The 25194-nt window shown below is 49.2% G+C and overlaps 1 protein-coding gene across 2 annotated transcripts in view; it reads left to right on the top strand.

Annotated features, from left to right (window-relative positions):
• PRKCA (protein kinase C alpha) overlaps positions 1–25194 on the top strand; it is a gene marked incomplete at both ends in the record, with an annotated part of 329542 nt that overhangs the window by 218090 nt on the left and 86258 nt on the right. For both annotated transcript variants that reach the window (XM_084238933.1, XM_084238932.1), the window contains 2 exons: positions 5190–5301; positions 9383–9511. In XM_084238933.1, coding sequence (XP_084095059.1) covers positions 5190–5301; positions 9383–9511 — 241 coding nt within the window. The remainder of the gene's footprint in view (positions 1–5189; positions 5302–9382; positions 9512–25194) is intronic.

Raw genomic sequence — 25194 nt, 5'->3', positions numbered from 1 at the left:
TGTAAAATAGGAACCCTGAGGCCCTGCCCATCAAATGCTTCTCTCACAACCTGAGAAGATTGACTTAGACGCAAGGACACCTGAGATTCAGCCCCGCCCGCACCCCACAGCCACACAGAACTTCCTGGGACACCACAGAATTCATTTGTGCAAATCACTTGCCAATTGTCACAAGGTCTGCTCTTGGGCCAGCAGGGGACAATCCAGGCTTTTGTGTCCTGTGGCTTCCCTTGTCTTTCCGTCCAGGTTACAAACATCACTCAAAACCTATAACTAACACCACGCCTCTTAATGACCCCTGGTCCCTCACTGGCACCATACGTTTTGGGGTAAGCCTTCAGCCAACCCATGCCTTGAAATGATTTTGTTAGGAAAACCTGGTCAGAAAGTTTTAGAAACAGCATGTGTTTCCTTTACTTAGAGAAAAGCATTCTGATTCTATGTTTCAGAGAGATCTTTAGACTCATCCTCCCACCACCTTGTCACATGAGATCCAGCCAGTCATATATCTGATGAGCAAACAATAGATGCTCCTTTAGCACTGTTCTGCTTGAATTAGTGGTATTTACCCGGCAAACAGTACTGCATCGGCCAAGCAGTAAGCAGTGTATTTAATTCATAAGCTGTACAGTAAAAATAGATACATTGGAATTATACACGAGAAACCCTGAAGTCTGTAGTTTACTTAATGGTATTCTAGCCTTATCAGTGTCCTGGTACTGCTCACATACTGTGGTTATGTGCGACATTAGCGCTGGAGAAGGCTGGGCAAAGACGAAACGGGAACAGTCTGTACTATTTTTGCAAATTCCTGTGAGTCTTAAATTATTTCAAAATAAAAATAAGTTTTTGGTTTTTTTTTTTCAAAGCAAGATGGAATCAAAGACATCCTCTGGTCCAGTTGTTTTTGAACTTGTGTTTTAGCAGTGACCTCTTCTTCTGCTCTTTTCTTCTCTCGTCTTCAGCAGCCTGCAGGCAGCTCCTGACCTGTAGAGCTCCTTGAAATACCACTTTAAAGATGCTGGTCAATCTAACCCCTTCAGGCTCCACATGAGAAGTCAAATGCACTGCTATTTGGTGGCTGGTGACAGGAATGGAGCCTGGGGACTGTCTTCCCACAGCTGTGCTCTCAGGCCACAAGTCCCAGCTTCTTACCTTGCACTGTGATTTCTTTTCTCAGATGGGGTAAGACAAAAATAGACTGGGAAAGTGTTTCCACATTCCTGCCTTCCATCCCTGTGGTGAGGGGCATGGACTTCCACATGGTGGAGACAGTGCCCAGGAAGGCAGGATGGGCAGGCAGTTTCACAACATACCACTTGGTGTAGGTGTTTGCCTGGCAAGGTCAGTCTCAGGGAGAGGGACAGAGCTGGGGGCCACAGAGAAAGGTCCCTGCTGCCTTGCCTACTTGGCCTCTCGTCCCACTAGCTTGAGGACTGAAACTACTAATCCTCCTCTTCCTTTTCTTTCAGACCCACGTCATTGGCGTATTCTTGGGAAACCTTGCATACCCGAAGTTTACTTGCAAGGATGATGTAATTGTAATAATCTCCTATTTGCCTAGGGATTTTCAGGTTGCAAGGAACTTCTTCATTTGTTTCCCAGGCTCAGCTCACCACCGAGTTACAACTTAGGCAGAATAGTTTTACTCTGCTTTACAAATAAGTGCCATGACTTTCCCAAGTCATTGTTTGTGTCAACTCAGAGCATGGGAATTCAGAATCCTGATGAATGTTCTTTCTACTAAAAAGCTCTTAGTGTAAATCACTCACCCCCAAATTATCAACAAACAGGTGGTGATGTCATCACCAATCACCACCATCACCATCATCAAGTTATCATAGGCACGATCCTTAGTCACTGACGTGATTTGGGCCTGTGAGAATCCCAAGACTTGGTTGTTCTCCAACCTTGTACAGGAGGAGGAAGCAATGGTTTCCTCTCTTCCTACACCTAAAAACGGTTCGAGCTGAAAATACCATATGGGCACTGGATGAGTAAGACTTAGGTTTTCCTGAAAAGTGAAGCAAGTTGCCCATGCACCATGTCATTCAAGACATATGTGACAACCGACCAGCAGGACCACTGCCCCAGAGCTGCCTGGTTCACCCCAGCTTTGTAGAGCTGCGTGTGGCAGACATTGGGTATTTAGTGCTGTTTGTTGGTGCCATGCTTCTGCAGGGGAAGCTGGCTGACTCCTCTCCTCCAGCATCCTATCTGCCCTTCATGTGTTAGGACACCACCTTCCCTCTTGACATGGAAGCTTTCCATTGTTGCTGAGCCTGGCCTGGTTCCTGCACATTCTGCCTTAACATCCTGGGATATTGGGGCTTGGTGAGCTGCTTTGATAGTGGAAGGCTGAGCCCACACCAGACGAAGTTCACAGCTGCTACTTCAAGGAAAGTGATCTCTCAAGGAGTGTGCTGACGTTTCACACCCTGAGGGAAATCCAGAGAGTAACTGAGTGACCTGCCTCAAAAATACTCCTTTACACATCGATGCACCAAGCACCAATTTAGTCACCTACTAAATAATTTGTTAAAGAACCTTCTAAAACAGTGATTCCCATCACTCAGTGTGCTGCCATTATTAGGGGCATCTGCAGAATTTGTTGAAATATAGGTTTTGAGCCTCACCCTTGGACTTTGTGCTTCAGCTGGCATTGAGAAGGGCTAACTAATTCCCTCTCTAATACAGTCAGATGGTGTCAGTGCTGTGCAGGGATCAGCCTGCGAAAATCGCCACCCCAAACAAGCAGTAGCTGCCAAACTTTTTCTGTAAGGAGTAGATAGTAACTCTTTCAGGATTTGAGGGCCATGCAACCTCTCTCCAACTCTGCTGTTGTAGCCAGAGGAAGTATGAAAATGAATGAGCAAGGCTATGTTCCAATAAAACTTTATCTACACACTAGGTAGTAGACTTGTTTTTTAAAAAGTGCCGCAAATATAAAAATAAAATAGGAGCCACAGCTTCATTCTAGGTGGATTTCTGAAAGCTCTTGGGTGGGAATCATAGTTAAGGACACAGGTGCTGGTTACAAATCATCTCTGATACTCACCAATAGCTTGATCCGAAGGTCACTAGCTTCTCTGTAGAATGAGGATAAAAATGATCATGAGTTGGTGGAAACATAAATTGGTGTAACTTCTGTAGAAAGTGGTGTGGACATTCCTTAAAAGTCTAAAAATGGAAATAGCATATGATCCAGCAATACCACTCCTAGGTATTTTTCTGAAAAATGCAAAAACTACGTCAAAGAGATGCATGCCCTCCTGTATTCATAACTTTATTCACCCTAGCCAAGACAGTCAACCCACTGACAGAAGCTAGATAAAGAAATGTTGGTATTTGCACTAAGTGGAATACTACTCAGCTATGAGATGGAATCTTGCCTTTGTGACAAGATGCATAGAACTCAAGGTGACTACACTAGTCAGAAAGGGAAAGACAATTATTGGATATTTTCTCTCATATGTGAAATATTAACCCAAACAAACTAAGAAATCATAACACAAATAACTCTCAGACTCTGGAAAATAAGGTGATTAGAAGGGCAGGAAGGTAGAGGACATAGACCTCAGGGTGGGAAGGCCCACTAGAACTTTGGTGATGGGTGAGGTGAGGCTTATCGCACACAGGGAGATGAAGATATACCCCCCAGATTTGTATGCTATGTAAATCAGTGGTAAATAAATACAACTTTATTAAATAAAAAACAATTATATCGTGACATTGGACTCACTGCTAGCACTAGCACGTCTTGATGGTGCTTATGTGAATGGATGAGTCTTCACTTTACTCTTCTTCATACTATTCCATATGATTGAAACATTCCAGAATCTTAAAATGCATGTCTTTAGAAAGGAATCATAATTCATTGCTGTGTATGTACATGGATTACATTTTATGTTTCCAAAGTCGACCGGAAGTTGAATTATATAGTCAAAATCAACATTTGGAGTGCCCCCAACACCATCAGCACCTAGATGGTGCTCTTAGAAAGTCAAAACCTATAATATCTTTGCATTTGAGAAACACTAAACTGCAGAACATTTCAGGTTTAACATCTGAAATGGAGCTCTTGGTCACCAAGCCCTGCTCCTCTATCATCTCCCTGAATTAGGAAGATGTAGCTGAATTAGTTACAGCCGACAGACCACAGAACCTGATTCAGGAGGAGGGATTTAACAAGTAAGGGTCCTGTTTCATAGTATAAGGAGGACATAAAGACCTCTTCGTCCACTCCTTTGTGTTTACATATTAACAGAGGTCCAAGAAGCAGAGGCATTTCCTGGCATTTGAAGCACTTTGTTAAGCTTGACTTTTGTCCCCCTAACAACCACATGAGATGGATGCTGTTGATTTCCCAGTTTATAGCAGAGGAGGCAAGCACAAGTGATTTGTCCAAGGTCATGTTTCTGGAAGTAGCAGAACTGGGATTGAACTCAGGCCGTCTGACTCCAGAATCCATGTTCTATAATCACTGTGGTCTGCTGGACATAATCATTACTTCCTATCTATACTCTATCTGTGAATTGAAGAGAAGCTGTCTAGTACCTTCGTTAATTTCTATGGTGTGCTAGAGAAGGTAATGGAATTGCAGCAGGGGGGCTGCTCGAAGTTTATTTTCAGTGCATTTCAATTTCCATCTGATTATACTGGAGTTTCCCTGTGCAAACGCATGCTAATGCTTTGGAAATAATGCAGAGTCGGGAAGTTGTCCTTGTCAGCTTGGATACCTGTTTGGTCTTACTGTGCATGGTCTTTCTGGAAACCTTGACCAAATGAAGATTAGCTAAACTCCCTTGAGTAGATCCAGGGTCATTCAGCTTGGGTCAGATGTACTCCCTGAATTTGTGCATATTCTGTGCTGCCACCTGCACTGACCACGGGGGACCCCAGGTGTCAACACTGAGCTTACCCTTGAGGGCTTTGGTGTCTGTGGATCCAAACATGGTTGCCTTGGGGACAGACCTGGTATATGCAAGTTATGCCCCTGAAGAGGTGTTAACACAGCCCAGAGTGGGCAGCCTGTTAAAACGTGAAGTCATTGCGTTACCAGGCATGCACCAATGCCTGACCTCAGAGAACAGCGCATAGCAAGCCATCACACGGGGCATAAGAAGGTGTAGTCCCCGGATGTGCTCCTTTCATGAGTGGCATGAACAATGTGCTTCTTCTCTCCCCAGGACCCCAGGAGCAAGCACAAGTTTAAGATCCACACCTATGGAAGCCCCACCTTCTGTGATCACTGCGGGTCACTGCTGTACGGGCTCATCCACCAAGGGATGAAGTGTGACAGTAAGTAAGCTTGCTTTTCCGGTAGATGCCAAGGTTCTGCGGCTTCTGTCTGGGGATGACAGAGCCCTTCAGGTTCAGTAACCTCTTCAACACCCTCTCAGCCATAGAGAGAATTGGTCCTGATGTATAACAGACTGAAGAAGTGTAGAATCCACTGTTGAAGTCTTGGTTTATGAAAAGACTTAATTGCCTCATTATGTACCCAAAAAAGCACCCAATTTATAAATGAAATTGGCGCTGTCACTTTTTTTTTTTTTGTGGTAGAGATCTTCAATCACTGTAAAATGCAGGCTAGTCAAACCCCTAAGCAAATGCCATGTGTTCAAAGAAGCCTCTCCACCTCCAGATTCCACATTTGGGGAGGCTTCAAAATAAGCTACGCAAGCATAGTCATTATCAACCCATGTCTCTAATTAGTGGGTGGACTGTGGAAAAATCCAGCAGGCTCTCCCTAAAACTGAAACCACAATGAAAATAAAAACCAGCATGGCATCTCATGGAAGTTCACTCATCTTGCACATTCACAGACAGATCAGTTTCCCAGAGATGAAACTACTGCAGCCCCCCACCCCACCCCTGACAACTTCAGCTCTTTTCCATGCTCCTTTTTTGTTCTGCACCCCTCCATCCAACACCCAGGGGAAGAAAACCAGCTATGGAAACTCCTTGTTTTATCATCCTTGTAAGATTTCTCCTTTTATTGGTTTCTCTAAATGATAATTTCCATGTTAGGATGTGCAAAGGTCATCACCTGAACCTTGTTTTTCTAGTAGACAGGGAAGTGTGATGGAAGCACCCAGCCTGCTGCTGTTCGGCCGTAGCTTCTTTTATGGCCAAAAACCTTCCTGTGTGTATCCTATGGAGTAAAGATCATATATGAAGGTCAGAATACATGCCCTTTGTAGACAAGATGGATTGTTTCTCAGAACACAAGGGTTCTTCTAGCCTAAGAAGCATCTTAACCTTAGAACTGAGTAACCTAATGAAACCTCTGATCATCCAAGAGGTCCTGCAAGTGCAGCTTCTAAGTGCATGTGTAAATGTGTTTTTTTTTATCATGACATTATTTTTAATAGTTGTAAGAATAATAGGTTTTATAAAAAATACAACATTCATAAAAATGGCAACTTACAGAAACATAGCTAGCATTAATATAATCTGACCCTAGGATAATAGCATCAGCTATCAGCTTCACTCTGTTATTGTTATCTAGAAGAAAATATAAGAAATCAATGCTGACCATCATTTTAAATTGCATGCTACTTTTTTCAAAAAAAAGATTTATTTATTTATGCATACAAGAGCTGGGGTACAGGCCAGAGGTGTTGGGGGTGAGAGGATTCACCAGAGACAGAGTGGGGAGCAGAACAGGCAGATTGACCAAAGTACACTGCTGAGGAGAGCAGCGGACAAGACAGGAGAGGTCTGCTGCGCCACGTGGGTAGCTTCCTGGCCAGCTGGGGATCGAACTCATGCTGCAGAAGCTGTGGATTGCTTCATACTGCTGTGCTTAACCCATTGTGCCAACAGGAAGGCCCTGCATGCTACTTATTTACTATAAAAGTCTAAAAAAGCAGTTAATAGAGAAGGCATTTAAAATAGCCAAAAACAAACAAAGTTTCACTTATATATAAGGAAATTAAAATAATTGTCACAAGTCATCAGTTTTTATCTATCAAAATATCATAAGGGCCTCCCTGGTGGCGCAAGGGGTTAAGATGCAACCTATGAAGCTATCCGCAGCCACTGTAGCACGAGTTCGATCCCTGGCCAGGGAGCTACCCACATGGCGCAGCAGACCCCTCCTGTCTCGCCCGCTGCTCCCCTCAGCAGTGTATTTCAGTCAATCTGCCTGTTCTGCTCCCCACTTTGTCTCTAGTGACTCCTCTCACCCCCCCACACACACCTCTGGCCTGTACCCCAGTTCTTGTATGCATAAATAAATACATCTTTAAAAAATATATCATAAATTAAAATGTTTAATAAATGTGCTTTTAACTGTTTTACAACTTGGAACAAAAGTATTCAAGTGTGTTAACACCTTCCACCTGGAGAAGCTGGAGAGGTGTGTGGTGACTTGGTAGAGCCATCTTTGTTCTGGGGCAGGCTCTGCCCTCGGGCTCTCCCAACACCCCTACTTAGTGAGGCTGCCAGCCATGGAGCCGGTGCCTGCTCTTCTGTGGAGTCAGGGACTTGGGCGGTGACGCCACGTTAACAAAATACAGAAGTAAATGAGATATTGAGGTTGAATGGAGACCTTAGCATCCCTAACAGCAGGATTTAAAATTTTGTTTGGATCCAAGGGCCCTCCTGGTTAGCCATGAATGTCTTTATAATAACCAAATGGTATAAATTTGAATGTATTAGCTAAGTTTATACTAATAAAATAACCCCCATCTGGTTTGGATATTAAGATTTCATTTGAAAAATGGGCTCCATTATTAAAGAATTGTGAAAAACACTGACCTGGACCAGGGCATTTTGTTTTGTTTTATTTAAAATTTTTTGAGGTGAAGATTCTGGGGTGACTGTTTCGGCTCCTTCCTGGAAGGAGCAGGAAAATGAACAGGGGGACCCCGAACACCACCCCTTCCTTGACATCTGCAGAAAGGAAGCCTCTTTCTCTACTCTTACAAGAATCATATGTAATATTTAATATTTATATTTTTAATATAAGAATTATAATAAACCTTATAGGGTTATGAAATAACCTTATACGGTTATAATACTGTGTACAGTCGTGATTGGTGGAAAAACAACTTAGCAGTCACTTGACTAGGTCAACCTCTTAGTTTGTAGAATAGGAGGAGTCAGAGACCTCGAATGAGCTTCCCAAGGTCAAAGGGCCACCTCAGAGCCAGCAAGTCAAGATGACAGCCAAGCCCACCTTCTCCTCGGTCCCTGTCACCCACACCCTTTGCAGCACCTGTGGCATTTCTTTCCCTTAAGTTGCAAATTCTTCCCAGACACCAAAAGATAGGATTTGATGCAACCAAGTCATGTCAGTAGCGCTCTTTCAAGAGTCTGTCGGCTGGATCAAGGTACCTGAGTGTTTGTACAGCCAGCATTGCAAACAGAAACCCCAGCAGAATACACATTTGTGAATCAACTAGTTGCTCTTTGCCCGTGCCCGTCCCCCAGCCTTCAGTGTTGAACCAGAGCAAGCAATGTTAGACCTGGTGCCTTTTGCAGTTGACTTCATGTGAAACTCCCAAATGATTCGAGCTTCACTGAAAGATCACACCCAACCTTGTGTCCATCCAGCAAGGGTTGGCGAGGACCCTGGTAGCCACTGTCCCCCTGGGGCCCTGCGGCCACAATGACCGAGAGCTGGGACTCCTCCACAGAGGTTCCCCTTTGTATTTGGGGCACAGGATTGTAGGGTTTCTCTGACTCCCCTCAATACAACTGATCTCTTGTTACCCTCTCCCCGCCTCCCCCACATCACGTCAGCTGGTGAGGAATGGATTATCCTGCCAGCCTCGTATTTGTTGTACTTGCAATAATATTTAAATATTTGAAGACGGGTTTAAAATATCAAACACAAGTTTTAAAACAAAACAAAACAAAAGCCATGTACTTAAGCCTTCTTGAAAATACAGTTAGCAAGGGAAAGGAAAATCTCATGAATTTCCTATATTCAACCCACAGATTCTCAGTCTGAGGGTTGAGCTCAGAAAGGCGATAAGAAATTCCTTGGCAAAAAGTACCCTGTGTTTAATGTGGGCCCGTTTGCCCCCAGGGACATAAAACGTTCACCCATCCGTGCTCGGTGTGCATGTACCTGTGTGGATTTTGTGTACCGTTAAATCGCAGCGTTCGCAGAAGACCATGCCAGGGGTATCTGGCTTCATTTACGACTGTACAAATATGGTGCGGGTATTTTAAGGCTATTGCCACTCACAGGAAGCCTGTGCTGGAAGGGACATCTGCTAACAGTTCTTTATGTCACCAAAAATATTATAACGAAGTATCGAGTTGGAGGGTGGCTCGTTTGCACTTCTCTTCCTGCACCAAAACACTGAGGGAGGTGGCAGCTCGGGCCCATATGCCCACCTCACCCCTGGCTCTCCCTTCGCAGCCTGCGACATGAATGTGCACAAACAGTGTGTGATCAACGTGCCCAGCCTCTGTGGCATGGACCACACCGAGAAGAGGGGCCGAATCTACCTGAAGGCCGAGGTCACTGAGGAAAAGCTCCACGTCACAGGTAAGCTCACTCGTGGAGGTGGGAGGCTCGCGTCTTCTCGGCCAGCATGGACACAGAGCTTGTTGGGTCTCCGAGCTGGGGACCACTGCTTCCCATTAGCATCTTTCCCAGGAGACAGGTCTGTGCGTTGAATTCCCAGATATTCGAGTGTCAACCCACGTCATGACCCCTGAGCGGGTCATGACCCCCCTGCACTGCTGGGGGTCCCACCCTGGGTGACCAGGACAGCGAAGCCAGTTAATTGCAATGCTGTTGCTAAGAGAGGAACAGGGGCCAGTGGAGGTGGAGAGCTGATCCAGGTGTCCCTTGGCGCCAGGCCCCAAGTGCTCACCCTTCCTCTGTGAGGCCCAGTGCTCAGTACTTCACATACTGATTTATTGAGTCCTCACAGTCACTCAGTTATCAGCCTCAATCCAGAAGAGGAAACTGAGGCACAGAGCTATTAGGAAGCTTGCAGTGTCTCAGAGTAAGCGGGGAGCAAGGGTTGGAACCAAGCCATTTTGACTCCAGGCCTGGAGCTTCTGACCTAGGATCTGCAACCCCACTGCCTGGTGTAGAGCTCCCTGCCCTGCGCCCACATGCCCTCCTTGGGGCTCTGTCTGGCTCCCACAAATGTACCTTAGGAACACGAGAATCCCTGTCAAGTTGTTCTGGCAGCCACTGTCCCAGGACCGGCCTGTGCCCCTGGGACCTGCATCCCCAAACACCCGTGTGGCTTGTCCCCTCCCTTACAACTCACACTCTACCTCCTCCTCTCTCTCCTTTGACAAGGGAGTTCGTTTTCATGTGAGCAGCCAAGGTATTGTTTGCATCTGTGCTGAGGAATGTTAAGCAGTCAGAAAACTAGGAGACTGACCTTAGTGTTATTTTTCAGTGACTACAGAAGGTGTAGCCAAAAGACTGGAAGGATCTGTTTAAGAGGAAAGGCAGGGAATGCTTACTTTTCAAAACATCCTTGCATTTTTTTTCTTTGAAAAAATTGGCAAGTTTTCTACTCAGAACTGTCCTCCCAGGTAAGAGCTAGGACCCATTGAAGGATTTTGAGATGTTTCGAGGAGTCAACATATCTGACCTCCCGCTAACCTTATGGAACCAGCCAGATGTGGCTCACGGTCAAGATCAAGTTGTGGGTAAAATCACTCTGGTGGACAAACTCCCCTTTGACTTTTTGCACTTTGGAGAAGTTCTTTCATGCCCTCACCACCACACCTCCTGCACCTTTTCCTTAGGGACCATGACCCTCGCCCGCCCTTCCTTCCATTATATGGCGGCTGCCTGTCTCTCTCTGGCTGACAGCCATGAACTTGGCCATGTGCCGGTCACACGTGGCATCCTCGCCTTTGTTTCTCTTTTCTGCAAGCCTCCTCCATTGTCAAAGTCGTGTCTGGGGGCAGGAAGCATGCTGTTTAGGAAAAAGTTAGCATGCACGCAGCCTCAGTGGGTCGTGAGGGACAGAGAAGAATGAAGTAGAATGGCTACCAGCTAAACAGCCTCATCTCTCCCCCTTAACTTTAGAAAGCTACTGCTGTTGCCATTATATTAGCTACAGCAGGTGAACAGTCCAAGCCTGATTGTGGGCCTTGCAGCTCACCGTAAGGAAAGAAAGCCCAGGCTGAGATTTTCAAAGTCCAGCTGTTAGGATTAGTGCTTCGAACACAGCACGGCACACCTGCCCATGCTGGTCCTGCCTTCTCTGTAATAAAAGCAGCAACGCATGGTGCTGCCTGGGCTTGCCAGCCTCTCCTGGGATGCCCCAGGTCTGGCAGATGTGAACTGCACACACAGAGGGCCACAGCGGGTGACACCAGGGACACAGGTAGGACAGAAAGGATGATGGGCCCCTTTGTGTGGGGATGGCAAGGTGTGTCCTCCCAGGGCCCATAGGCCAGGTGCCTCATCACTGTGCACAGCTCACCTTGATTCACAATTGTGGGCTCACATCAGGGAAAACACCCTTCTCCGGGTTGGACACAAGCTTTGCATGTGTGAAAGGCAGCCAGCATCACTTACGGCCACAATCTAGGTCCAGTCCCTTCGAATCCGTCTCATGCTTATTGAACAGACAGAGCGCTGGCCTAAGCATAGGAGTTCAGTGGTCATTTAATAATACAATGATCGCAGCAGCAGCTAAGGGTTACTGAGCTTGCCATGGGGATGGGGGTGCTCAGGTTGCTAAGGGGAAGGGCGGAGGCAGCGGGAAGAGCCCCAGTAGAGGCTTCCCAGGATGTGGGAAGCAGCCTGGCTCCAGGAGGACACCGCTATCCAAGGTGACCCCTGCCAGCAGCACACAGGGGCCAAGGCAGGTGATTTCTTGGAAAATGCAATCCAGACCTGAGCTGGTAGTTGGATCAGCTCCATCTCCATGTTACTTGTGCAGAATGGCTCAGACTGAAAATAATTCCCAAAGTCCAATAGAAACTCCCAACAGACTCCTGCTTTGGGGTAGAAATCACCTTTTGAAACCAGAGACCATCCTGCTTTCTCAGCGGGTGCAGCTGCATGGAAAGGCCTCTGTTTTCATGGTGCGTTTTCATTTTCTAGCCTGTGGACAGCGATGCTGATGTTAGCAGCATGTCATTTTTTTTTTCCTCTCAATATGTGTTCTTAATAGGTTTTCTACATTCCTGTGCTTTTTTTTTAATTTGGTTTGGAGAAGTGGTTAAAAAAAAATTCCCTCGGAACAAATTTTCAATTTAATGTTGTAAGTAAGTGGAAAAAATACCGTGTGCTTTACAGCGGTTCCACGAGCACCTCTCTCGCACAAGCAGAGGATTCTGCAGGAGAGTCTAATTTTCTCAACCACTTGGGGCTGTTAATTTGGTGTGGAGCTGGAAGCTCTGAAAGGGTCCCCTGGGGTAGGGGGAGGGAGCACCTCCTGCGGGGCCGGGCTTGGGACGCTCAGTACCTCCTCTGTTTGCCTCTAGGGCTGCGTGGGATTCGGGGGTGCCCCGTCTCACCAGCTCAGCTTTGAGACTTGCCCTCATGTTGTGACTGAAACAATAATATTCCTTCCATCTGTCCTTCCATCTTATAACATAACAGTGTATTTGCTAGCGTCAAAAGAGGGAGACTCCGCTTTGTATCATGATCATTCTTTCATCCTTCTGATCATTTAATCATACTTTTATATTTTTCTCTGCTGCTCCTTGATACACTAAGGTGATGAAGACCTGTGCCTTACTGTGGGGTGTGTGGCCCCGGGGGACATGAAAAGGCATGGCAGGGTGGTAAGCAGGTGGCTGTCCACCTGCCAGGGCCTGGAGAGTCACCTGCCAGGGGAAGCTTACCTTGGAAGTGACAGTGGGGGGCAGGGAGAGTTTCAGGAAGGACACGGTGAATCCAGGAAACCCATGAGGTTCAGGATTCTGGGAATTTTGAGTTCATGGCAGGAGTGCTGCAGGGAAATTTTTTCCATTTTCGGGAGATTAGGGCTGCAATGATCCATTGACTGAAGGCACAGCCTTAGAAGCCAGAGTATCAGTGCCGAGTGAAAAACTTCACTTTCAAACTGGGGGATTTTAAGTTGCAGGTGGCTCTTTCCAACAAGGACAGAGCATCAGCGTCCTGACCAGAGCGCCCCATGTCACTCCCAGGGTCATAGCAAACCTCCCCTTGGTGCTGGGAACAGAGCTGAGTTAGGGGTGCTTTTCCCAATGGCAGACTGGCCTGTGGATCAGACAAGGCAGTCTGGAGCCCTCGGTTAGAGGGAGTGGGATCTGCTACTTGCTGAAAGGAAAAGGTATAAGCTGGAGGTGATTTCTGTGCAATGTTGAGTGTGGCTTGGATCCAGCTCAGGAGCCCAGGAGTGTGTCAGCTGATGAAACCGGCCCTTTGGGTTTGGATGGAGAGAGGGCGTCAGGGAGAAACAACCCCTCAAGTGTATTCAGGTGGCCTGTGGTCAGCGATGCCACGTTCCCGTCACCCGGTGAAGGTATTTCCATCAGACCCCTTCCCCGCGAAGGCTCCTTACCTGTTTGTGATTCTGAGGAGCCTGTACTTGGAAACTGGTCAACATTTCACCCCCCAGTTTCAGTCTTCGTGGTGAGCCCTAATCCGTGACTCAGTGATGGCTGCAAAATGGTGATTTTCTAATTCTGTCATTTCTCTAAGTTCTTTAGCTGGCATTTACCTGAAAGAAAGCCTTTCCCTTTCTCTCCCCCTCCATTTTTTAAAGTAGCAATTTGCACTCATGGTTCGTTCTTTTTTTTTTTTTTTACTGTCTTTTTTAAAAGTTCAAATTGTTCAAATTGTGTGTCCTGCTGACGTGACCCACCCACCCACAGACTCACCTTACTCTCCTCCTGTCTATGAGGAGCCCTGGGGATATTTTTTAGTGGGAAATAAGGATAATAATCCTAGGTGGGGTTCTGGGGGAGCTCAGTGCACCTGGGTATTACTTGCTTCGAAGCTTTCAATGACACAGGTGGGAATTTATTTTTTTTTTTATCTTGTCACTCATTTACATGTCTCAGCGATTTTACTCTGATCCTGATCCAGGTCCTCTCCCCACTTCCCTGGCTTCACCCTTCCTCCCTTGAGAAGCAGCCCAGCTCCTGAGGACGTCAGTGTGTTCACTTGTTGGCTATGCCCCAATTCCTTGGAGTTTTAGAATTAGTGTGCCCATATCCCTAGGAAGAAGGGAGCCACTGAATACGGCTCAGGATTTTATTGAGGTTTTTAGATACTTAGGTGACATCCCACTAAGGTGAATAATCAAACACTGTCACTTGGACTCTGTGATTTCCTGATATCCATACCCAGTGACCAGACAGCCTCCCCATCATGCCCCCACTGAAGAGGTGCACCCCCCAGGGGAGGCGAGGATAGCGCCCCGTGTCACCTGTCAAGAGTTCTTGCCAAAACTGCAGAACCTGGATCCCATCATGAGCAGAGAGGAAGCAGTCCAGTCCAGCCACCTGCTTGACTACTGGCCAAGACTTTGCAGAAATCTGTGTTGTGTAAAACTAAATAATCAGTGGGACTGCTCTGGACTAAAGAAACTTAGCAGGACAAGACAAGCACGTGGCCTCTGTCACCCAGATGGGGTCCTGGGTCCCACAAAACCATGAAGGGACCCTCCTTGGGAGCGGGGGGCCTGGGGTGCAGTCCAATCTGAACTGTAGTTTAGTTGTTTCTGTGTCCTGTGAAACTGCTGGGTGAGGATGGGACTGTGACTTGGGGGCAGGTGGGGGCCGGGGTGCTGAAATAGTTTAGGGGGAAATTTTACGATGACTGCAGCTTCCTTCCCAATGGTTCAGCAGAAACAAAACACAGATGCAGAGAACACGTGTGTGGCAAATATGCATGACCAGTGGGTCTTGGGGAAGGGGAGATTGGTGTTCATTGAAATGTTCTTTTCGCTTTCCTGTTGGTTTGCAAATTTTCAAACCAACCAGACCCCCAGAACACTGGGCACCATCAGGCTGGGGCTTTTGATTCCAGCTGCTACAACACTTGGATGCTTGCTGTGAGGACCACACAGGGCAGGAGAGACCCCCCAGGACCAGCATCAGAGCACCCCATGGGGTGCCCAGGGACAGCCAGCCTGCCCAAACACAGGGCACAGCTGTGGGCATGGAGGCCTGCGAGCAAGCCAGAGAGGCCACTGTCATTCTGAGTGCCAGGTTCTGTGAGCAGAGAAGCCAGCTTTGGTTAAGCTCCCTCCATGCACCAGGCCCTGATTAGACACTTTGCTGTAGGTTATTTCGTCCCCACAACCCTTTGAGGAAAGTGCTGTCATCATCTCTCTTTTTTTTTTTTTTTTGCACTACTTTTTTTTTTAATAGAGGCATGTTTTATTTATTTGTTTGTTTGTTTTGTTTATACATGCACTGGGTACAGTCAGAAGCGCAGGAGGGTGAGAGAATTCACCAGAGCCAGAGCAGGGAGCAGAGCAGGCAGACTGACGAAGTACACTGCTGAGGGGAGCAGCAGGCGGCAGGAGAGGTCTGCGCGCCATGTGGGACCCTCCTCCGGTGGCCGGGGAGCAGCCGGGGATCGAACTGGCGCTGCAGAGGCCGCGGGCAGCTTCGCAACCCAGTGCTCAACCGCTGCGCCACCGGGGAGGCCCTGTCATCATCTCTTATAACTGAGGAAACTGCTGGAAGAGCTTGTGCCCTGCCCGAGGTCACCCAGCAGGCGACGTGCCAGTCTCGGCCCTGTCTCCCTTAGCACAGGGGTCACCACACCTTCATTCACGTGACTGTAACTTCATGTGTCCATCCTGTGAGTCATAGTTGAGGCCACTCTCTGCCAGGCCCACAACACTGTTGTGGGAGGGGCGTCTTTGGTCACGTCCCCTGAGCCTCCATGTTCCAGGGTTTGGATGAAGGCTGGAAATAAAAATGGCAGCAAGGAACCTGCTGACACCTCCCCTGCCTTGAAGGGAGAAGCTGAAGTGGGCAAGGGAGGCCGGAAAGACACCCCCTCAGGCTGTGTCTGATTGTGCGTGAGTTGGCCTGACGGCGACCTGGCCGCAGCCTTCCCAGCCTGCCCCCACTGGCCTTGGCTCACCACTTGCGTGTGCTCAGTCTCCCGGCTGCCTGCCTCGCCTTCACCTCCAGGCACATCCTTCCCAAATGAAACCAGGAACTTCCTCTGTGCTAAAAATACAGCCGTGAACACGCACCAGAAGTGCGCTCGAACCTTGCTGCATGCCAACGCTTGTTCCCCCGAGACGCCTGGTGTGCTTTCGGTGGATTCACCTGCTCTGTCGTCTCCCCTGATGGAACCTTCCTGAAGCTCGCTGTCCTGTGTCTGTGACCTGGTCATCAGCGGGATCTCGCCTGCCTCCCTGTCTTGTCCCTCCGACTCCCACTCTTTGACAGCCACCTGGGTCTACCCAGCGAGCAGGTTGCTTCTGCCCCTTGGCTCCTTTATGCCTTTTCCCCCGCCCGGTTTAACACCCCACTCCAGCTCCCCTGCGGAGCCTCTCCTAGCCCTCTGGGCTCTGCCTGAATTGAGCCACGGTCTCCCTGGGCCTTCATCACAGTGACAGTGTGACCCCACTTATGTATTTATGTGCTGGTCTCCCTCGGCCGGGCCACCAGCCCTTGGAGGACTGGGGGTGGGGTGGGGGGGACAGAGGGGGGACGCATCTTACCTCTGGAGGTGGCCCAGGGCCTTGAGTTTACGCCTCACGTATGTCCATGAGAGGGTGCTGGTGGGCTCAGCGAGTTTCCTCAGGTTTATACTGCGCCCCTAACTCCCTAATCCAAGAACTGCTTCCCACTTTAGCTCTAAATCTGGAGCCAGTTAACATGACCCTGGTTGAGCCTCATTCGTGAAGCCTTGTGACTTCTGGGATCCCTCAGGGGAGCACATACCAGCCCAGGGCATGGTCTCACCTTCTCGGGGAGCTGTCTCAGTTCACATCCTGACCGCGGCACCATCCTCAGCATCTGTGCAGAGCTGACTGATGGGCGTGTGCTGGACAGCAGCACACCCGCCCCATGGGTGCTCCTGCGGATGAGGCCCACGTGTCTCTCCAAGCTGGGTGCTTCGTGGGAGGTCAGCAGGAGGCAGCAAGGCTGGCACCAGAGCGGAGATTGGCCATTGTCATGTCCTTAATGCAGTGTTGGTCCTTGTCTTGGGATACCTGGGAGCCAAGCTCAAAATAACTTCTCCTTGTCTTGCTGAAGATGAGCTCAAGCCCCTGGAGTTCTTTACAGGGGTCTCGGTCACCTGTCATGGTGATGGCGGTGATCCCTGCTTTGCAGAAGCTTGCCTGAAGCGGGGCTTTGCGTGCCTGATCCCCAGAAAGAGGAGAGACATTACAGCTGGGGTTTCTTTCCCAGATTACCTCATTAGCATACAGGGACGTGGACATTGACTGAGCAGGTCATTCTTGTGCAGAGTTTTAATTACTTCTAATTATAGGATTATCATTTAAGCATGAGATTAATTACCATGAAATTATTGCGAGGAACTTGATCTTCTTCTAGAAAAGAAATGCATTAGCCAAGTGAGGACTCGCTTAGAAGCTTGCAAAGGTCTGTTTAATCTCTTCACGGAACCTTCTTCTTAACTCTTTGGTGGGGGTGGAGGGGAGAGACATTAGGGGATCAGGATGGAAAAGGAAACAAATAACAGATGAATGCCCTTTGGGGGCACTCCAAAAGGGTGGAGACCTTGAGCGCAGAAATGTCCCCCAATAAAAGTAGTGGATTTTCCTCCCTCGATTCATTCTCTCAGCAAGGGTGGGTGGGAGAGAGAGGTCCATCTAAAAAGCTGGCAGAGGCAGGTGCTGCCTCATGGCCCCTTCCAATACTAAGGTACCCTGATAGCCCCCAGATTTCTTGTTGTTTTTCAGTGTTTAGCCCAAGAAGCTCCTGTTACTGTGTTGACACACACTCTGGTTTTTGGCATCAAGATGGTGCAGAGCACGTCAGCCTGAGTTCATCTCCCCGTCTCTCCCCCCACCTCCCCACCACCCCCCACCCCTGGCATTGCCACTCGGAAGGAATGCAGATTTAGAGAAAATACGAGATAAGTCAGCTCCGGGGGTTGTTCTAAAATATCCCCCTCTGAATAGAGTGCAGAACGGCCCCTGCGGGAAGCCGGGGGACAGCGTCCCCCACGGGGGCTCTTTTACTGAGAACAGCCTTGTGCTTTACCACCCATTCTCCTCAGCAATTGATGCAAGGTTTGTGCGTAATTAAAGACAGTCAGGGTCCCTTCTGAAACCAAGGTAGGCGTTGGTTTTTTTTTTTTCCCCCCTAGAATAACGTAGCAAGAACAGATGCAAGGCAAACTTCCTCTAAAACTTTGCGAGGTTGGGTGCTGAATTGGGGAAAAGTTGCAGGAAGGAAAGTGCCGCTTCATCAATTTAGACCCCACAGAGGCGGGGGATGTAATCCAAGGAAATGCCTGCCTCACCCAGCACCCAGCCAGGAGGGGAAGTTGAGTGGGCTCTTGCTCTGGAGAACACACTCCTGACATCTCTGTCCTTGATGTCCCTGCCTGTAGCCCCCCGCTGCTGGCATGGGGGTGCAGCGTCTGGGGGAGCATACTTCTTCAGGTACACGTTGCCACCTTCGTTTTGCAGGGTGCCTAGGGGGCTGCCCACGGGAACACTCTTGTAGGTAAACATCTGGCCCGGAAAGGGCAGCTGTGTGCATGTGAGAACAGAGTCAGGCTCGGTGCTTCTTGCTAAACCCCAGCTGCTCTGATGACCCTCAGCTCCCCCAAGACAGCAGGGACTCTTACTCTCAGACCTTGTGGCTCATGAGAGTTGCCAATACGTTTTGAGAAACAATCTCTGCGCACTTTCAAGGACTAAACCCCAGGAAGAGAGGCTTGGGGGGCTGTTCACAGGACAGTGAAGTGATTCGGCTTTGGAGTCCAGCAATTGGCTTTGACTCTTGGGACTAACTGAGGCTTAGTAAGTTGGAGGGCGGTTATTCTGCTAGACTTTTGTTCCAGTCACATTTCAGGGCCAGGCAGTGCCTCATTTTGAAGCACTAACTCTCTCCAACATGCCTGCCACCACAGGGGACACAGCCCCACCCTGGAAAATCTGACCCAGATGCATTTCCTTTGTTGTCCCTCCACCACACCCACCAGGCACTACCCAAGAACACAGCGCAGAATGAGCTGCAGAATTACAGGCTCAGGGTGTGCGTGTGCGTGTGCGTGCCACCGAGCCTGTGAAGCTGAGGACCTTGGCCTTGAGGACTTGCTGGGAACCCCGACCTCAGACCTCACCACTTAACCTCCCCGGGTTTCCCTTTCCTCATCTGCAAACTCACATTAAGGCACTTGACCTGTGTGAACTCCGAGTCGCCTTTCCAGCTAGTGTTTCCTTGCCTGGAGAGTCACTTCAGAGGAAGCTGATGGCAGGTGCCCATCAGGGGTCCCCTCTCAGGACACTGACAATAACAGTCAGATCCTAGGCGAGCTCTGCACATGGCTGAGGCCTGGTCCAGTGATTCTCAAATGAGTTCACACAGAAGTAGCCTATAGGTGATATCTTATTTGGGGTGATGCTCCCTTAAGTAGAGCTGCACCTTCTCTGTCACCCATGAGGAGACTCTGGGCCAGAGAGGGAAACCTCACTGGGGTCCAAACCTCCTTGTCACATGTATGACAACCAAGGCCTAGAGCGGGGAGGTGACTGCGTGGCGTGGTTGGGGTCATACGAGATAAATCCCAACTCCAACCACTCCTGGAGTTATCCAGAGAAACATGGAGTGTCTGCTGGAATGCTAGGGCAGGGATACTCTGGGCCATAGAAACAACTAGGAGCAGAGACCAGCTTTCCGTACCCCTCTCTTCTTTCCACGCGCTGCTGCTGCCCTCGGTCGTTCCCACAGCAAGTCAGGCTTTCTCCACATGCATAACACGTGGCCCCCAACCAGTCTGCAGTTGTCTCTCTCCGTGTCACCTTTCTAGTGGGGCAGGCTCAATCCAGAGCTCATAGGGGCTCACGTGTCCCCTCTGGCCCAGTCCACAGTGGCTGAAGGGTGGGGTCTTATAGAGGAGGGTGGCGCTAAGCAGATGTGACAGTAGGCAGCAGGGAGCTCCCAGGGGCCACCAACCAGGCTGTGCAGAGGGTCACTCAGGGCATCAGGACCAGGGCCTGGCCCCCACCTTCCCCTTGGTGCTTTTCCCTCCAGCAGTGTTGCCCAGCCATGAAACCACTAAGGCACATTGGCCATGGCTGAGTTTCTGTACAAAGCTGGCTATGACTCATACATCCCTTTTGAACAAACATTTTCCTGTCCTGACCAGTTTCCAGAGACAACCAAGGATAAAGAAAAACTTTCAGTTTGGCCACAAATGCCCAATTCAGCCACCTGGCCGGCTAATCACCCCTCTTGTTTAGAAGCTGTGAACCGCACACCAGGTCAGAAGTGTGAAGGGTGTTGATGGAGGCCAAGCTTCCTGGCGGTGGGCCCTCAGAGGGTGTTGCTTGAATAAGGCTGCAGTTAGAGTGCAGGAGCGGCCCAGGGGAAGAGGGGACTTTTGATTAGGGCTGGGAGCTGGACAAAGCCCTCCAACCTGCATCCTGAGCTGTTTGACCTGAAAGACTCGTCCCCCTGGGGCAGCTTTGTCTGCAGGCCCTGCTGCCGGCTTGGCCCTGGCAGGCCTGTGCCTCTCCCGCCCGGAGCTTGGCGTCCACGGGCAGTTCCAGCTGTGAGCCTGTACCAGCCAGCAGCATGCGAACAATGCCTGGGGTCTTAGTCTCTCCCCAGAAAAGCCAGCCTACCTGCCTCCCATTCAGCCAAAGAAAAGAAAAGAAAAGCAAGGTACATTTTGTCCATGAGTCATCCCTCCCAGGAAAATGATGTGTCTCCTGCCTGGGTTTGCAAATTGTGGTGATTTTACAGTCAGAATGGCAGGTCCCTTCTCCAACGTGCCCCCCCTCCACCCTGCCCCCCTCCCCAGCACTAAGGCCTCAGATGACTGTCTCTTAGGGCTCTGATGTGGCCTCTGCATCCTGGCTGTCTTCCCATTTAATCTCGTTCTACCTGACGGCTTTGCCAATTCCAGGATTGCCATTGCACATGGCGTGTGGCATAAAAGGGGTTACTTCACTGGATTAAAATTTCCATCCAAGGCATTCACCCGACCCTAGTCTTTCCCTTTTGGAAGTAATTTGGTTTTGCATTAGGTTTGAGGGACATAGCAGCTATGGCGTTGACAGGTGCATCTAGTTGAGATCCCAAAGGCACTGGGAACATCCAGATTTGTTTCTAAGTGAGGCTGAGGTACCAAAAGACTTTGCCAGGTGAAAATCTCTTAGCTCTGACAGCATGCGTTTAGTGAATGTTTACCGTCAGTTCTGTATTTTCAGATTAAACACGGCAATGGTGGCACAGATGGAAAGGCAGGAAAAAATGGCCTGTGATTATTCTCTCTTTCTAAGGACCCTCATGGTCCAGAGACAGAGACAAATAGTTTCTTGTCTGCAAGAACTCCCAGCAGCCCCTGATAAGTGTGCTCCTCAGTCAATTCTGCACCCCTTTTAGGTAATCAAGAGTATGTGGGAAAGCCGAGTGCTACAGGTCTGGGCGAGCCCGGGGGTGGGCAGCCAACCCCTTCTCTGCCCTCTGACGGAAGCCATCAGCCAACTGGGCACCAGGTGTGATGCTCAGCCGGGCGCGATGCTGCGGGGAAGCCAGGGGAGGCCCCGGAGACGGGGCAGTCTCGGAGCAGCCAGCAAGAACACATGCCTGCTGGGAACCCAGCTCTCGGGCTTGTGCACCAGCTTCCTCATGAAGAGGTGACTGAGAGAAGGTTGCTTTCATTGGGCTTTGTCCCTTGCGGGTTCAGCTACTTCAAGGGAAGGAAATTCAGGAGTCAATAAACATTTTTGCCTTTGTCCGCTGCACTGATGTGAATGCTTATGGTTATGTTAGCAACTGCCTCGGAGCCAGGCCTGATTTAATTTAATCTCCTCGGTTATTTTCAGTGGGACTCAGTCTATTTTAAGCACAGATGAAGGGGAAATAATCAGCGGGGGCGGGGAAGCGAGTGTGGGGTGCAGGAGACGCCCTCCCTTCCTCCACCCACCACCCCCCAGTCACGCCTCTTGATGTGATGACTTCGTGGAAATGGGTCGGCCAGACCAAGTTCTCGATCCCCTGTGTTCATCTCTGGACCCGTCTCCTTGTTCTGCTGAGGAAAGAAACTTCCCGCCAGCTGAGGGTGCGGGGAATAATAACCATGCAGCCAGGCATATAGATGGAGCCACAGTCTGTGGTGCCAGAGAGAAGGGATCCTGCCACCTGCCTGCCCTCCTCCTTTGAGCAGGCGCCGTCCCCTCATGTCGGAGCCCTTTTCTCTTGGGGTGCTTTGATGCGCTGGTGGCAGGGGTTTGGGAGACTGGACATCAGGGTCTCCCCATTTGTTAGATGTTGTCTCAGTGCAGACGTGAGACAGAATATCCCTCTGTGGGACCAGAACCAAGGTGATTTGTACAACCAGACCCGGCGCCGTGGCCCCAGCATGAGGCTCTGGCTGCATCTGCAAGGCCGCTTCATGCTCCCTGCACGGGGTGGGCCTGACCGTGTGTGTCTGGTTTGCTGGCAGGGGTGATGCAGGGCAAGAGGGGTGTGCACTGGCTGGTCTTATTTCCTGTGTAGAATCCCCGCATTTTAAAGGGGACATCGTGAGTCTCAGCGTGTCCATCTGGCGGCAAGTTTTTTGTTTTATCTGAATGGTAATAATAATAATAAAGATAAAAACAGCAATAGTTAAGAGCTAGCAATTATTTATTTTGTGCCAGGCACTAGGCCCGGGGTTTGATTTACTTAATTTCGACTAACACCTACAGTTCCCGTGGTGGGGGGACTCCCTTCTGATCTCCACTTTAAGGGTGAGGCTGTGGAGTATTAGAGGGCTCCAAGGACTTGCCAGGTGACAAGGTGGAGCTCGAACTGGGATCTGGTCAGAACGTTACTGCTCTGTGTCCTGGGAAAATCCAGGAGAACATGAGCAAAGGGTCAGGTGTCACGGCGTGAGCGCTGCTCCATCTTGGATGCCCTGGGAGCGGGAGTGGGGCTCGGTCTGGGGCTGACAAGATGGGGCCTCATGAAATTCAGCTGAGATGAGTGTTTAGTAACAATGAGAGCTCACAGCTCGCTCCTCCTATCCAGGTCTCGCTTAGCCTGATGCTGCTGAATACGCAGATGGCCGCCCCCACCCTGGGCACCCCCACCCAGGCCCCCTCAAGCAGAACCTGCAAGTCTGTGTCTATAGTTCTCCAAGGTGGTTCGTGCACACAGTAACTTTGGAAAACGGCAGCCCCCGGTACTTCAAGGTCTAGCCTTGTAGCAGGTTAGCTCGACTTAGAACAAAACCCAAACAGTAGCCATGTGTTTGGGGTGGTGTGTGCACTGCTATCACCAAAGCACGCCATTACCCAGACACGTTCATGTAGACGGGCTCAGCAGCTGGACTCAGGGGTGGGGGCCTTCCACTGTGAAGCCCCAGGAACACCCAAGGCTCCTGTCACTGCCCAGAGCTGTCCAGGCCACAGTGACCAATTCTAATATAATACAGTCTTGTACCGGCCAGGGCAGAGAAAGAAAACTCCGTGGGTCTCTGGACTTGACCGGAACACCTCTCCGGTGTTGCCAAGGTACTCAAGAAGGCCGATCGTAATAAGCCACATTACTCGTCTGTCATGTCCCATAAGCCACAAGTAGCGGAAGCCCACTGGGAAGTGGTGCCTTCTTTCCCTGTAGCAGACCTCGGGGGACTCTGAATGCTGCCCGTTCATCAGATGAGGAGTTAGATGCTTAATGGCATCAGGCTGTGATTTAGCCTTCCTCTCAAGGCAGGGGCAGCTGTGCTTCTGCGCCAGATGCACTTGAAGTTAAATAATCAGAAGCTTCTCTGTAGACAGTCTCTGGACACACTTGGGGCTGGCCTTGGTGCCTCTGCTTTCTCTCTTACTTGACTATAACCATGCTGGGTGCAGCCCAGTCCTAGAGTCTGGGGACTCTGTCTCCTTCAGGGACCTTTGCAAAGGTTCTGCTTTGCAGTCTGCCCACTGCGGTATTGTTGGAGCCCGCTGTTTGTGGATTCCCAAAGAAGGTCCTTGCTCCTCTCCTTTCTCTGTAGCTGAGGGCAGGGACGGCTCCATTATAGTTTCCCGTTTCAGCGAGTCCCTTTATCTTCATTCTTTGCAGAGATACTGAGCAGGCAAAGCGACAGAATGATGGGGATGGGTGAGAGGATGATAAAAATGCAAAACTGAGAACAGAAGAGAATTCTGGTTTTGTCCCAAGGGTGAAAGGGGGAAAAAATGGAAACAGAAGAAGCAGTGATTCAATATGATAGGAATACATTTATGGAACATTCAAAGTAAAAGGAATGTTCTCTATTTCAGCAAAATGAATAGAAATCGGTCTGCAATTAGAAACATCCTAGGAAAAAAATTAATTACACAGAAAGGAAATGGATACCTTTCCTTCAGAATAGATAGCTTCTGGGTGGGGGAAGAAAACATTGGTCCTCTGGCATTGGTTCTCTTTGGATGCAGTTCTAGACTTAAGAGAGGAAGGACGTGCCACTTCAGACGGTGGATAGACAGAGCCTGTTTGCCCCAAATTTCTCACCATTTGCTATTCATATGCTAGATCTTCCGTCACACAGGGGCTTGGAATATATATCACCCACATGTCTTTTGGAAAAAGCTTTTTGACATGTTCAGTGTGCCATGGTGTCATATTTGGGCTGGTCTCTCCTGAGCTGTCCGGAGCCGTCCGGAATATGTGCCATGTTGCATATGCTTGCCATGAGTTCGCTTGCCATGAGTTCGCTTTACCGTTTCGCCTATTGGAGAACCACAGGTTTTTCCTGTTAAAGCACATAAGACTGGGAGGTACAGGGGGGAGGAACTACGAGGGTATAAGAAAGGAACTGCAAGAGAGAGAAAAGGGACTGCGAGGAAACTGTAGGGAGATATGGCAAGGGTTACTGCGAGAAGAGCAGAGAGAAGGCCAGGGAAGTAAGAAAGTCAGGATAAAGGAAAGACATGTAAATATAGTAAAAGGATAAAGGAAAAATAAAGAAGCAAACGCTAGCGTCAAGTCGTCAAGTCCCTCATTTCAATCCTCAGCCCTTCTCTTCCCGTGCCTCTGAACCCCGCGGGTCGGGACACTGAGCCCCATTTTTCTTCAACCTAAAGCAAAATGTTCGATAAATATTAAGAATAAAGGTGAAGCGTTATC

This window comes from Talpa europaea (genome assembly GCF_964194135.1).
Source record: "Talpa europaea genome assembly, chromosome: 7".
NCBI classification, from domain to species: Eukaryota; Metazoa; Chordata; class Mammalia; order Eulipotyphla; family Talpidae; genus Talpa; species Talpa europaea.
The sequence above is the reverse complement of the archived record's forward strand: the minus strand, read 5'-3'. Positions and strand labels throughout refer to the sequence as shown.